This window comes from Malurus melanocephalus, unplaced genomic scaffold (genome assembly GCF_030028575.1).
Source record: "Malurus melanocephalus ecotype Western Australia unplaced genomic scaffold, MMel_1.1 scaffold_37, whole genome shotgun sequence".
NCBI classification, from domain to species: domain Eukaryota; kingdom Metazoa; phylum Chordata; class Aves; order Passeriformes; family Maluridae; genus Malurus; species Malurus melanocephalus.
Window position 1 is genome coordinate 373,049 of NW_026623269.1, and position 14,883 is coordinate 387,931.

At 49.7% G+C, this 14,883-nt stretch overlaps 1 protein-coding gene across 1 annotated transcript; it reads left to right on the plus strand.

Annotated features, from left to right (window-relative positions):
- Positions 1 to 3,007: 3,007 nt before the first annotated feature.
- LHX9 (LIM homeobox 9) lies at positions 3,008 to 14,439 on the plus strand. Its single transcript, XM_057364228.1, is given in 8 exon segments — positions 3,008 to 3,236; positions 4,285 to 4,301; positions 4,303 to 4,354; positions 4,450 to 4,568; positions 6,254 to 6,456; positions 7,219 to 7,574; positions 12,831 to 13,033; positions 14,182 to 14,439. Coding segments are annotated over 8 exon segments (1,437 nt in total).
- The last annotated feature ends 444 nt before the right edge of the window (positions 14,440 to 14,883 follow it).

The window sequence follows — 14,883 nt, forward strand, 5'->3', positions numbered from 1 at the left end:
ATTTGGTGCSACTGCCAAGAGATGTAATTCTATTCAGATTTCCCTTCTTTGTGTCTGGATTGCTTGCAGTGCCCGCGGAATTTACAAAGAGATGAGGCTGATCATTAATAGCACTGTACTCCACCACAAGCTCATAGAGCAGAAAATAGCGTTAGGATTTAAAAATAGACCTGGCTTTAACCACCCGACTCGCAGGCAACAGGATCGTAATCCTGTTGCTGTTATTACTACGCGCTTTAAATTTCTGGAAATGATTAAACTGGAAGTGTCTTGAAAAGTTCAGGTGCTGACGGAGGGGGTGTGAAGCTCTGGTGCCCTGCGGGGCGGGAGGCGGCTGGCCCGGGCAGTGCCCTGCGCCTGCAGCCGGGACACGCCACGGCCTCAAATGCGGCAGGCGAAATCCAAACCATTTCTCCTCAAAGAACACCTCCTCCTCCCCACCCCCACCCCCCGCCTGAACACCCTCCCCTTTCTCCTAATTATTGTTGGTCAATTATTAATTTGCATATAGACCTTGTCCTAAATCCTTCGAACTAAACACAAGATCGTTCACGCTGTGATAGGCTTTAGCCCGTAGCCCGTGGCCAGGGAGAATGCGGGCTCGGCGGCAGAGCGGATCCCAGTGACCGCACGCTGAAATCTTCCCAGGGCACACGCTAATTGCGAAGGTGGAAGCGGCTCCAGGCAGCGCCCCGGAGCTGCGGGCAGGGGCTGCAGCGGGGCCAGCGGGACGTCCGCGGGAGCTCTCCAGCCCTGAGTGGGCMGGCAAACGCTGTACCTGTGAAAATCTCCACAAATCTCCCCACTAGCTTGGGGAGTCCGGGTAGAGTCTAACCGAAAGGAAAAAAAACCGAGAGCGCCTGTCATGTTACTAAAATATTCTGAATATCGCACATCAGATATTCTTCCCCAAATGCTGCGGCCAAAGGAGATAAAAAGCGCCCTGCGTCGAGAAACTGCCGTTCACAGGCAAAGTGCTAATGCCGATGGATTCATGAGGGACAGTCTCGTAGATTTGGATTTTAGATTCCCTGTCGTGTTCTTTGTGAGCTTTTCCCTCCCCTCCCCAAGCAAACCAGCAAAACTRTGAGGAATCCCTCGTGCTATAATGGCAACCTCTCGCTACCAGCCTGCCTTAGAGCAGCAGAGCTCCAGTTCACAGCGAGGAATGAGATCTCAGGAACATTGAAATAGATTTACCTTGATCTCCTACAGGCCTTTTGGAAACGGAGAAGTCACGTTTGATGCTAGCAACAAACTTTTAGTGTCCCTTTAGGTAAGAAGTGGTCTGCCAGCATTAGGATGTTAATCAGAAAACGCCTTGGAAACCCCTGGCCTCCTTTACTGGAGCAGCAGTAGCTTGTAGCGTATCCTTAACCGTACCTGATGGAGCAGAAAGAAAGGACCCTCTAATTAATTAAGTGTGTCCAACCGGAGGAGGCTCAGTCATTTCTGGGTTTTGTTATGAGTCTGCCCAATTACTCCTAACGGCGCCGTCGAGCTAAGGTAGAGACGARAATTTAACAAACAATATTTTCCGTGTCTCTGCCTTGGACCGATGCTTTGACGCCGCACCTGCAGAGCGTTTCGGTGAACCCGAGACAGCAAACGCGAGATAAGCGGGAGCAGAGGGCAGCGAAGCGGGGGCACAACCCCGTCGGGGGGCGCAGGATCCCCACTTTAGCCCCCGAGGGGACCGGGCCCAGAGGCAGCCGGAGGCTTCCCCCAGACCCCTCCTCTCCCTGCTCCCGGCGGGCACGATGCCTTTGACGGAACTCAGCTCGGCAGGGACACGGTCACAGCGGGACGGCTGTGGCGGCGCTTCCGACAGGGGTCTGCRGGGCCGGCCCGGGCGGGCGGGGGTCGGCGAGTGTTCCTGCCTGGCACAAGCCGGGGTAGCTTTGGCAACCCGAGCGCCACGGGAAATGCAGACCGTTTCCAGGAGAGCAGATGCAACACGAAACGAAGGCAGGGTGAGTTACCCCGACAACATAGCTGGACAGGAATACAGGAAAATTTCCTTCGAAGGGGAAAACACCCAGAATAAACCGTGAACGCGCCTGTAAAGTGGAAAGACTACATTTCAACGGTTAGAATAAACTCCTCTCTAAGTGAGACTTTTTGACCTCCGTCGGCTGCCGCCGCTGCGATTCCCCGATCCAGGCGGGCGCACGCCCGCGGTTCCTACCGGGCGCAGGGTGAGCGGGGCGATCCCTCCCGCACAGAGCTTCGCCCCCGCCCGCAGCGCCACCGCCCCTCCCTTCCCTCCTCCCCGGGCCGCTCGACAAAGCCGCCGGCCCCGCAACCGAGCTGGCCCGGGCCAAGCAACCCCGCGATGGTGCCGGCCGCGCTCCCGCTCCCCGGCGGGGCTGGGGGCGAGAGGGAAGCACCTCCGCCCGTCTCCCGGARCAGCCGAAGCGTCGCGGAACGGAGGCGGGAAGGAGGGGTGGAGGAGGATTGGGGACCCTGAGCGAACAGCTCCCGAATCCCGGATTGAATCACCTTGTTTATTTTTCCTGATGTCTTATTGTACTAATTGACTTGTTTTCTCCAAGGAAAACCTATCTTTCCCTCCTCCTTCCCCACACACAGATTTTTTTTTTTTGTCCAGACCGGGAGTGCTCTGCAGAAGACTACGGCTTCTGAAGGGATCTGCCCTTTTTAAGGAAGATTCCCGCAGCCCTTTGAGTCTCGTTGGTTTTATAGCTATTACTCTCTTATTAAAACACACACATACATACAACACATTGATTTCCATCCAAAAGGGCTAATTACATTACTTACAGTAAATAGCAGCCCTGCTGTCCAGGGTCTAGTGTGCCAACAGAGAAAAAAAATCCCGGCTTATTTCACTTGATTGACTTCATCTTTGTGTGAAATTGTGTTTTATGAGCTGTATTCTGGCACTCGGAGGAATGTAACAACATTCAATCTGCAAATAACATTAATTTTAGCTACTTAAGGGGAAAGAGAGGGGAGGAAACTGGCTGCCTGAATCTTGGGTTACATGGAAGAGGTGACTCGAGGAGCCCCTGAGGATGTCTCTGGGATGCTTTGGAAAGGAAGTGGGGGCTGGGGTACTTCTTTCACTAGTCGCGCTAGGATTTGGTGTGGAGTGTCCCCCAGGGAGCAGGGAGYGCAGGACTGCCGCCAGGAAGATCCTTCAGTAGGGATCGAGGTGTCAGGAAACAGCCGGCAGCTGTTTCAGGGAAAGGCAAGGAAGAGTGGTGTGAAAAGTAAGTAGGAAAACGGGAAAAGGAGGGGAGGGAGAGCATACAGAGAGATTAGCCAGGAAGGAATGCATCGCCTGGTCCYCTGCACACAATGATCGCCCGCAGTCCGCGGCCGAGGAGCGGGCGAGGGGAGAGAGTGCCGCCGGTGCGTCCCCTGACCGGCCGGGGCTGGCCCCRCGGAGTGCCCGCGGAGGGGCCGCATCCTGCTGCGGATACGGGCGGGGGCTCCGCGGTGCAGCAGGGCGGGCAGCGCCCGGGGAAGCGCTCGATCTGCCCGGGCTCCCTGGCCTCCGCTGCTCCCTCCCGCCTCAGCACCCCTCCGCAGGGCCCCGGGCCCGGGGCGCGATGAGCGCTCCGGCCGCTCTGTCCCGCCTCGCTGCCCCGCACCGGCGCTTCTCTTCCTTCTCCCCTTCCCGCGGCGGAGCCAGGCACGGCGGGGCCAGCCCGAGCGGCCGCCGAACGGAGGTTCCCGCGGTGCGGCCCGGGGGGAGCGGGGCCCCCAGSGGGGAGAGCGGACCCGCGGGCCACCCTGCCCCTCGCCAGGCGCCGTCGCCGCCAACTCCCGGGACTCCGTGTTTGGGGGAGGTAATAAATCCCACCCCACCCACAGCCCCGACCGTAATGTTTGTCACTGCTTGCCCATCACTAGGGGTTGAGAGGAGTATGACAGGTCTTTGTTGTCTGAATAAAAATCAGTGGCAGCTCAAGGGAGAGAACTCCTCCTACTAAATTATCAAAAATGGGCTGGCTTTAGTCTCTTAACAAATTGGACAGAGCTCCGGAAAGCAGCAGTCCCAAATCCAACCTACAGGCACTGGGAACTTTAAAGCAACCAGGGACTGCTGAAAATAGCACTTCTTTTTGCTTTCTTTGTATTCAAAACTATATCCTTTCCCGACTGATTCTACTGCCCCAGGTCCAAGTCTTTCCAGTCAGAAGCCCCAGCTCTCCAGAACAGTAACAGATCCTTTAGCTCGCTTTTATTATTTTATTTTTTAAACTAATTATTATTACATTTTCTCCCCCTTGTTTGTTTTCTGCACATCTTCAGGAAGCCCTCAGTGCTTGCACAAAAGAGAAGCTCCAATTGCAACCTCCCTCCCTGCGCTGTGCACCTCGGTGTAAACATTTTGGATGATCTAAAGACTCTGGGGTCTGTATATGGAAATAGTGGGGTGCAGAGCAGAAGAAAATACTTGTCCTTTCCGTCCCCCAGCCATGCTTTTCCACGGGATCTCCGGAGGCCACATCCAAGGAATCATGGAGGAGATGGAGAGGCGATCCAAGACCGAGTCCCGCCTGGCTAAAGGGGGACAGATGAACGGCCGAGAAACGGTAAGAAAGGAGCTGGCGCTCTTTGCGAGAGAATCCCTGCAAGCATGCACCCGCACCGGGACAGACCCTGACTTTGGGGAAGAGAAAAACGCTGCTTCCCTTTGCCCCTTCCCTGTCACCCCTTGCGTGTGGAACCCCTTCCGAGGCTCCCTGTAAACCCACCCGTAACGCTGGGTGTTGTGCTGGCCAGGCTCGGTTATACATTTGTYTAATCCATGTAGTTGCGTGTGCTCTCTGGACAATCGGGGAAACTGTTTTCAGTCGTAGCTGGGACGAGGTTTCAGCCCTTGCGGCGGAGCAGCCTTTTGCCCCTGCTCGGCTCCCTTCGGCCGCTCTGCCCCTGCGAGCAGGGCTGCAACTCCCGAGGTGCGCTTTACTTTTATTCTGCACTCCTGGCACCTCCTAAATTAAACCTCWAACCGCGACTGCTTACTTTTTGTAACTGTCTTTGGTCTGAAGCGTGCGCTTGATACAAAGAGGCACTGCTCTCTCTGAGTGTTATGCCGGCCGGCTACTTTGCTTCGAAAGTAACATCTCTTTCCTTAGTCAAAAGGACCACAGTCTTCAGAAATGCACTAAGGGATGGCGGAGAAACGGAGTGTCACGCTGGGCTTTGTGCAAAGCGAGATCTCCCTTTCTCCAACTTGTAGGGCTTCCGCCGCTCGCGCGCAAGGCTCTGCACACAAAGTAACGGCCTGGAAAAGCGCTTTAAGGCTTTGGGCCACAGGCTCCTTTACCCCCTCTCTTAAATAAACTCATGCTTTGTTACATGAGGATTTGCAATGTAAGTTTAACGCACCTTTCAATTGCTGCAAAAAGAAAAGRGCGCAAAGAGCACAACTTCAGATTGGAAAACAAATGTGGAGTTGCCCCTTTAAAACTGTTGCGACTTTAGAAAAAGGTATGTTTTTTTCCCCCCGTTACTTTATCAGTAAACGCTGCCCCAAGTTTTACGGCAGAGCTTTTGTCTCTGCCGTCCCTCCATCTCCCTTTGTCCCGAGCGACAYTCCTCGTGGGGAGCAGATCAATGGGAACTTGCAGAAGTTTACTGACAAAAACATGCTAGTTTGAGCTGAAACCAGCCTGTGCCAGCTTTCTGCCCACGTCCCTGCCCGGGCTGGTGAGTGTTCACACTCGCTGCTCTTTACACCGTCCACCTGTCTCGTTTCTCTTACTTCTGTTTTAAAAGGCCTGTCTCTCTACAGAGACACGGTTGCGGCTCGCTTAAATTCGGGTGCGAATTTGCCGTAGAATGAGTGCRAGCCTGAACCCTCTGCCATAAACTTTAGGAACAGCAAACCGGTATTTTCCTACTTTGAAATGCTGTTCCCGTGAAGTGCTTCAATATTAAAACGCTCAGGGAACGAGGGAGCCTCAGATTTTAAGTTCAGAACCTCAGAAAACACTGAGTCCTGCTTTTCTTACTGCGGCCTAATCCGTTGCTTTCATGTATTGAAATGACATTAGATCGKTAGGAAAGGTTTATTGTGAATCGCGGTAAACAGTTTACTAGCGGGGATGGCCCAGGTTCCCCGTTAAATTTCCCGCCGGCAGCAAAGAGTTTGGTCCTAGAGAGCAGTGCCTTTGTACGAGCCCCGTGCCCCGCGCAGGACCCGTCCCCAGCCCGGCCTGCCTGCCTGTCTTTCTCTCCCTGTCTCATCCCTTGTGGTGTGGTTGTTTTGCAGAACATGCCCCCCATGAGCCCCGAGAAGCCTGCTTTGTGTGCTGGTTGTGGAGGGAAGATCTCAGACAGATATTACCTGCTGGCTGTTGACAAACAATGGCACCTCAGGTGTCTTAAGTGCTGTGAATGTAAACTGGCTTTGGAGTCAGAACTCACCTGCTTTGCCAAGGACGGCAGTATTTACTGCAAGGAGGATTACTACAGGTACAGCAATCAGTCCCCATGGGTTCAAAACACATCCCCTCAAAAGACATTGTGAACCGAAACGCTCTTTTCTCCACATGGGCTTTCAAAGGTAGCTTTTCGCAGTCAGCGATTCCTTAATCCTGTAAACGTGTCCCCTCCGAAAAGTCTCGCACGTTTCAAACCTGAACGGGCCGTCAGGGGACGCGCTGACTGAGCATGTGTGGCCGTGCACAAACAGGCGAAGGCTCTCCCGCTGCTCGGCGCTTTCCCTCCGTAAAGACCCAACCGAAATTCCCCTCTGCCCGCAGCTTGCCGGTTTCCCCGAGGGCTGGATCCCGCCACCCCCCGCCCAGCCCCGCGCCCCGGGCCCGGGAGCGGGCCCCGCTTGTCCGTGTGTTACAGCTGTCCCTCTGGCCAGCGCCCCGCGGCTCTTCTCCCCTTGACAGGAACGAGAGGAGAGCGGGGACCGATTGTGCCGCTCCGTCCCGCCCGGCCCCGTGGGCAGCGGGAGGGCTTTCGCCCAAGTCCTGGGAGAATAGGTCAGCTGGGCGGAGAGTGCGAGGCGCTCACCCTGGGACCCCAGCAGGGGCTAGCGAGGGTGTCCCGACACCAGGCGGGCCACGGGCCGCAGCCGGTGACACGGGCCGTCCTGGGGCCGGGGGGCGGCGCGACCCTGTCGGGGACAAGCTCCCTCACGTGGCCGGGAGGGAAGGCGGGTGACACCGGGACAAGCTCTGTCTTTGCCGTTCTAGTTGATGCCCACTTTTCTGTTTCCTTCAGAAGGTTCTCCGTGCAGAGATGTGCCCGCTGCCACCTTGGGATCTCAGCCTCTGAAATGGTCATGAGAGCCAGGGAATCGGTTTATCACCTGAGCTGCTTCACCTGCACCACCTGCAACAAGACTCTGACCACGGGCGATCACTTTGGCATGAAGGACAACCTGGTTTACTGCAGGGCCCACTTCGAGTCCCTTTTGCAAGGAGAATATCCCCCTCAGCTGAGCTACACCGAGCTGGCTGCCAAGAGCGGAGGGCTGGCCCTGCCTTACTTCAACGGCACTGGCACGGTCCAGAAGGGGAGGCCCAGGAAACGAAAGAGCCCTGCCTTGGGAGTGGACATCGTCAGCTACAACTCAGGTGGGAAACACACGCCGAGTCTGCCTCCCGCTCCCCCGARCAGAGCGTTCTCGGGCTTCCCCTCAGCCAGGCAGTGTGTGAGTAACTCAGCCAGGCCAAATCTTGCTTAACCATTGGAAAATCAAACAAACAGCCCTCTGAGGGTTGGAGCGTTTGCAGGAAAGCTAACAGCAGCCCTCCTCAAAAGCTGTCTTTGCCTATTAATGTCAAACACCCAAACTTAGCCACTTCCCAGGGTAAGGACAAAAAAAAAAAAAAAAAAAAAAAAAAAAAAAAAGAAAGAAAGAAACCCCAACCCAACCCCAAAACCACATAGCTCTCTCTTTCAGAATCTCAGAGATTATTATTTATAGTTATCATTATTTATATTTGATTAGCTAAAGGCATTTCACCACTTAAACCTCAAATTAGAAGCAACCAAATGAAACAGAAAAAATAGAATAAAAGTCATAGTATATGGTTTCTACAATGCCAATGTAGTATGCACATAACTCGATTTATATATTGAATTTATAGCGAATAATTCTTCAGGCTGAATAATTCTGTTTTACTGACACATTAATGATAAAACTGTACAAGAGATCAACGAATAAATGTTGTTCCCTGTAACTAAACCCTAACAAATGTAATTAAGGAGAACAGTTTCTGCTCTCTCAACAGCAGCAAAGGAACAAGTCTTGCGCTGTATTAAATATCCTCTTTAACTCCAATCACTTGGGTACCCAAACCGTGTACAAGCAGTGCTAGGGATCAGAGGTAAAGGAGTTTCAGGTGTGACGGAGGAGATGAGGCAGAGTTTCATCAGATGAAAGACGAAAGCAATAAGGGTAAATAYGAATTAGCAAACTCCCGACTCCAAAATTATTTTAGCAAAACTTAAGTTTCCAATGGACGGTAATGAGGAAAGAAAGCTGTGGAAACAGGAGTGACGCAAGGTGCTTCTCCGCGAAGCGTGGAGCCGTCGCGGCTGAGGCAGGGAGCTGGGGGCTCCGGCCCCAGGGCTGCGGACCGCTGGCCCMACCGGGGAGCCGGGAGAGGGATCAGGGCCTCCCCTTCCGACRACCGCGGGTCGGTGGCAGAGCCCCGCTCTAGGCCCGGAGCTCTCTCCCCTGCACCAAGTTCAACCCGCTGCCACTGAGATCCGTAAGGAATTCTCCACCGCCCCCCTGCCCTCCCCATCCCTCCCCCGGCACCTCCTCTGGGGCCGCTCGTGAAACGGGCTTTAGCTGGGAACCAGGGAGCTGTGCAAGGCGATTTCATCTCCTCTGATGCGTAGACCTTGGAGCCAGGGTAATCACTGCGCTAATTGTTCCTTGTTAATTGAAGATGACATTGGAATCCCTGGCTACGGAGAGGCTTCCAATCAATCCCGAAAGCTGCTAAAGAAAAGGGAACCTGTAGCGCAGCCAGGATTCATTCAGCCCCGGCTTCGAATGGTRGATTTCCCGTGCACCAGCGCTCCGCTCTGGTCTCTATCCCTGGTCCACACACTATCACCAGAATCCCCAGATTCCTGAAGGGAAATATTTCTAGGGACAATTTAGAGTTAGAATTAGAAGTTAGGGTAAAATAAAGAGTTGTGGCTATGATAAAGCACCCCTTAAACTTCAGGTCAGGTCTCAAGAGAGATATAATTTGCAAACACTGACATAATTTTTGTGTGCTAGTCTTAAAACTCCCCTTCTTTCCAACAAAAGCCCATATAAGATGTACCACTGACTACAAATCAGATCAAAAGCACCACCTATTAYGAAAATACAGCTCACTGCATTGAAAACTCACAGAATCCTCCGGGCAACAGAGAGAAAAAAACCAAAACAAATCAGCAAACGCTCTGATGCTTTGGACTCAAGCTAACTGGCTGAGAAATCTGTTCTGTTAGGGCCGTGATATAATTTTTTTTGTAAGTATTATCTAGCAATGTTCAGGGTTGACACATGGTCTCGAGAAAGTTTGCAGCCAAACCGTGCATCCGGTGCAAACGGCTCCAGCCCATTGACCCACTGCGTTCCAGATTCAGGGGGAGGGAAGCGAATCTGGAACGGCTACGAATGATTTGCAGTAGATGAAATCGCTTCTTGAGAGAAAAAAAGTCTCTAACTAATTGGCAGCCATTTCCCTACACACATTTTTCGCTCCTGCCCTSTGATTCAGTAACTGCTCTCGCACGTAATCATTTACAAAGAGCAAGCAGTCCGCAGAAATTAATGTGGGATACAGGGCTGCCGCCTTCCGCGGGAGGAGCGGGGCCCCGGCAGCGGCGGGCGGGGGTGTCGCGGGCCGTGTCKCGGTGTGCCGCCTGTCACCCCGCGGGGATACACGGCACGGTGCCCCGGCCAGAGACAGCGGCGGGCACGGGCACGGGCACGGGCACAGCCTTGCCCCGCACATCGCCCCTGCGCCAAAGCGCCCCGAGCCGGGACACCGCGCTCCGCACCCGCGGCCGGGGCTCTCTCGGCACTCCGGGGCCGGGGCACCATGGCTGTGATCCCCCCAGTAAGCCAAACAGTCCCGCTGCGGGGTCCATACCCGTGTGCCAACCGCTACGGAAAACGACCCCGAGCCCTAAAAACGAAACTCCGATGGAGTCAACAACTTCGCCCAGCTGAGCACGAGCATGTGTGTATTCACAGCCGTCTAGCAGGCCCTGGCTTAGATTTGAGTGCACATTATGTTTCAGGGGAGCTGAGCCCTGGGCCAGAATGGAAAATCAGACTCTGTTGCAGGATCTACAACAGATTTTCTATTCTGTATTTTGTTTGCTAGTTTAATTTCTTTTTCGCAGCTCCTCGGTTGTAAAGTGGAAACACAACAATAAATAACTCAAAATGTTATGAGGTAGAAGTCACTCATACTTGTGAGCTGTCTGGAATTAATGTGAAAAATGGAAGAAACTATTCAAAAGTACTTAACACATTCAAGGCTTTCTCTATATTTCATCTTATATCATATATTTAATATGTATTTTGAGGGAAACTGTGTTGACTTACAGCTTACAGGATGCAGAAATGAGATGGTGAAGAAGATTTCCCTAGGAAAATATTTTACACAGCTGCTCCTCAAAGAGCTGTTTACTTTATTTCATTATATGTGTATGTGTGGTGTGTGTGTGTGAAAAATTATGAAGAATTCACTTGAAGAATTCTTGGCAATAAGAAGCAAACTGTTCTAGCTCTTTTGAAAGCAAAAATTAAACAACCCTCCAATCCTGCTGTGAAGAAATGAACAATGTCTTCCCTGACTTTTTGCTTTCCCTTAATTCTCCAGGAGATAGTGTAAAACTCTGCTCTATGATGTGGCCAAACCACACAACACTCACATAAAACAGAGAGAGCAGTAATCATTGTACAAACCAGAACTGTGTGAAGATAGATACTTGTAGCCATCTTCTCATTTTCTCTTGAAAACAAAAACCAAAATAAAGTAGACTGCCGACAAAAAAAAAAATAGACAAAAAAGAGTAGAGTACAGAAACAAAGGCAGTAAGCAGGACAGAGGAGCCTGAGGAAGTTTGTGTTGCTGCTGTAAGCCYGAGCAACTCAAGGAAAACAACACAAACAAGCAGCTTGCAACTCTGAAGTAAAACCTGAGGACTGAATTCTGATACTCTGATTTATGTCAGCTCATAAATTACAGCCCACRCAGTTTGACTGAAGGCAGTATGATTGCTTGTGAAAACAAGTAGTAAATACAATCCAAATCTGGTCTGAAATTRTTTTTAAGGCAACTTTCAACTCCTGGTCTTTTCAGAAGTGTCAGCTTACTTTGTTTGAAAGTACAGATATGCTTCTTACCAAGACTAGGAGCAAAGCTAGCTATAATTAAATATTCACCTGATTCTCTGTCAAAGTGTTGTCTTACCAGCATCTGTTCATGTTGACTTGTCTTATAATTCAAAAGAGAAAACACCTTCAAGAAGCTTTTTATTTTCTTGTGGTTTCAAGTTGCTTTGCTTCTGTTTTCAGCACTGCCAATATCAGTCTCTATTTCCCTCTTTCTCTTCTCTCTCCTCTCTCTCTCTCAATTAGGAATGGGGATCAACTAGGCCTTGTAAATAATCCAGTAACTACTGGAAAGCAGTTCAAAATCAAAATGAGCAACTAATGAAACTCAGTCTAATATATAGACATTCTGAAACATTTTTAATTAGCTCTTCTTTAATTAATATTCCCTGCTATGACACTATTCATTTTCTCTAGTGTGGCTGAGCTATCTTTATAAAATGAGATACTAGATATTTCAAACTCTCTTGTTTAAGCTGAAAAGAAAAGCAGACATCTTTTTCTTTTTTTTTTCTAATACTCCAATAGGAAGTAGTGATGCCACTGTCCCCAAATAGCTGCAACTGTTGTGTACAATTCACATGCATAAAAGTATAATCTGAAACTAGCTTATCTTTCATAGACACTTTGAAAATATTGAATTAGGGAAAGCAGAGAAACTCTTTTCAAGTTTTGAGCCCCTAGCTGCTTGTTTGTAGAAATGTCCTAAATCAGGTAATGTCCTACTCTCAGCTAAGAGCTATTGCTGATTGGGACTGGGGGACTGGATCAAGTCTTGATGCAACTGCTTCCTRGATGTTTTACAGATGAAGAGCTTTGAGCAGTTCATATAAACTCCCAAGCAGAGTCCAAAAGCATTTATTTTATCAGCAAAAACCTCAGCTTTCTTGATGAACTGTCATAACAAACTTCCCTGCTGCACATCTCTTTTTATAGGTGTTTGTGATTCGGGGGAAAAGCTCAGGAACACTCAAAACACTAGTTTGACCTTTAGTCTTCTCTCAAGCTAAGAATGTTTCAATGAGTGAAATTTCAAAATCTGAATGAGATTTCAAATGACTTTGAGCGCCCAAAGCAAAATCATCACCACAGGGAAAAGACTTGTTTGAAATAAATGCCAAAGGAAAGAGAACTTTCTAAGTCTGCCCTTARTAGGTACAGGCCTGGGGGACATAGCATATTATAAGAATAGGAAATGGTAATGTTTTGGATCTTTTTGGTCTCATTTAATTATCACATCTGTACTTATCCTTCCTTCCTTCCTGCCTTCTTGCCTTCCTGCCTTCCTTCCTGCCTTCCATGCCTGCCTTCCTYCCTGCCTGCCTTCCTGCCTTCCTTCCTGCCTTCCATGCTTGCCTTCCTTCCTTCCTTCTTGCCTTCCATGCCTTGCTGCCTTCCTAGCCTACTAGAAAGCAGCAGTTGCTACTAGCCTTCCTGGCCACTAACTCCTTGTTCTGTTTTGTTTATTTGCCAGGTTGTAACGAGAATGAGGCAGATCACCTGGACAGAGACCAGCAGCCTTATCCCCCATCCCAGAAAACAAAGCGCATGCGTACCTCCTTCAAACACCACCAGCTTCGTACCATGAAGTCCTACTTTGCTATCAACCACAACCCAGATGCCAAGGACCTCAAGCAGCTTGCCCAGAAAACAGGCCTGACCAAGAGAGTTCTGCAGGTAAGAAGCCACATCACAGGCTTGACAGAATTTTCCCCTGCTAGTCAATAGCCTTTCCCTTTTGTGTAACAATAGCAATATAAATAGAAATACTTTTGCTGGGCGTGTCCCTAGTGGGTGTGCAGAGGGGTATGGTGTTATGTGGCAGGAGTGCCAGATGTGTGCCTAACTGCCCCAAGGCAGCCAAACACCAAACTGTGGTTTAGGATTTGCTGCATCCTCAACATGAGGAAAATGTCCTCAGAGTCCACCCACCCAGTAGATATCCTGGGGCCGGTAGTCTCTGTGTGGTGACTGCACTAAGGATAGAGATGGAGAATCTACTGATCTTCTGGGTGAAGCCTTTGGGCTCCCCTGAAGCAGTTAATGCGGCCCCTCAGTAAGCAGATTCCCAAAGTGTTTGAAGCAAGAATTGACCAATGTGATCCTCCAGGACAAGCTGGCTCCCCCTCGCAATGCTTGTTAGACAACTGTTTTCATTAAGGGCCTACATAGTCAAAAGGCATTTCCCTGTAAAGGACAGCCTAGCAAATTATGTTAAAAAATCCCTATATGGTGTGTGATAGCTCAGTGAAGTTAAAATGAGCTGTGTATTACATGCAGAGTGCCAAAGAAGGGCAGTGAGCAAGGTAGAAGGAGAATCTATTAGCGGCAACTCCTTGCCAGTGTTACACGTCACCTAAAACATTGTCAGTGAACCTTACAGAACAGAAAGACTAGATGACCCATATCAACAATCCATATGACAGGGATGCTGTAATTACCGCTCCTTCCTCTTCAGCCTTTTCAAATAATCGAGGCAAACTTGCAACCCTCCCAAAAATCTGCTCATTCACCCTTTACCTCGATCTTTATGTGTCYTGACCCCAAAGCTACCCAACCCAAGAAACACTATGTGGCCATCAAGAGRGTTGCTTTATTTGGGTAAGTGAGCGAGCAGATTTTTCTTGAGGCTGTAAGCACCTGTAGCACTGGGCCTGTACACAGGGAGTCAGTACCACCAGTAGCAAGYGAAGCTGTAGAATGACTTAGGTGATGTGCCACACAAAATCAAGCATCAAAAATTACTTAAAAGCAAGAGCAAAGACAAAGAAATAAGCAAAGCAAAACAAGCATCGGTAAAGAAATCCATTGGGATTGGTTTGCAGGTTTGGTTTCAAAACGCAAGAGCCAAATTCAGAAGGAACCTTTTGCGGCAGGAGAATGGGGGTGTCGATAAAGCTGACGGCACCTCGCTCCCGGCACCGCCCTCAGCAGACAGCGGCGCACTCACTCCACCCGGCACTGCGACCACTTTAACAGACCTGACCAATCCCACTATCACTGTAGTGACATCAGTGACCTCTAACTTGGACAGCCACGAATCCGGGAGCCCCTCACAAACTACCTTAACGAACCTTTTCTAACATTTCATTTTTTTTTTTTTAATTCTTACTCTTCATTATTATTATTATTATAATTATTATAAATATTATTATTATTTTCAAGCCTTTTTTTTAAAAAAACAAAACAAGAAACAAACCCACAAAATATTTGGGAAAATAAACAGCTTGATGTGTAGCATCTGCAGCCACCTGGCAAATGAGTTTGAAGTAATATGTTGCTATAATAAATGAACATTTATTGTTGTTAAATTGTACTCAAATTCTTTAAATTTATCAGATGACTGAAGAGAAGGTTATGAATCATTCTAATAAGTGCCTCTTAAAATTGTATGTTACTTATTTCCAGAACCTTGAAAAAAATTGATTGTTACCACCCCCAAAAGAAGAGTCTATTCCTCCTTGAGAACCAGATAAAAATGATTTTAATTATAGTCAAAAGAGTGCTGCTTCAGGATTGTATGTTCA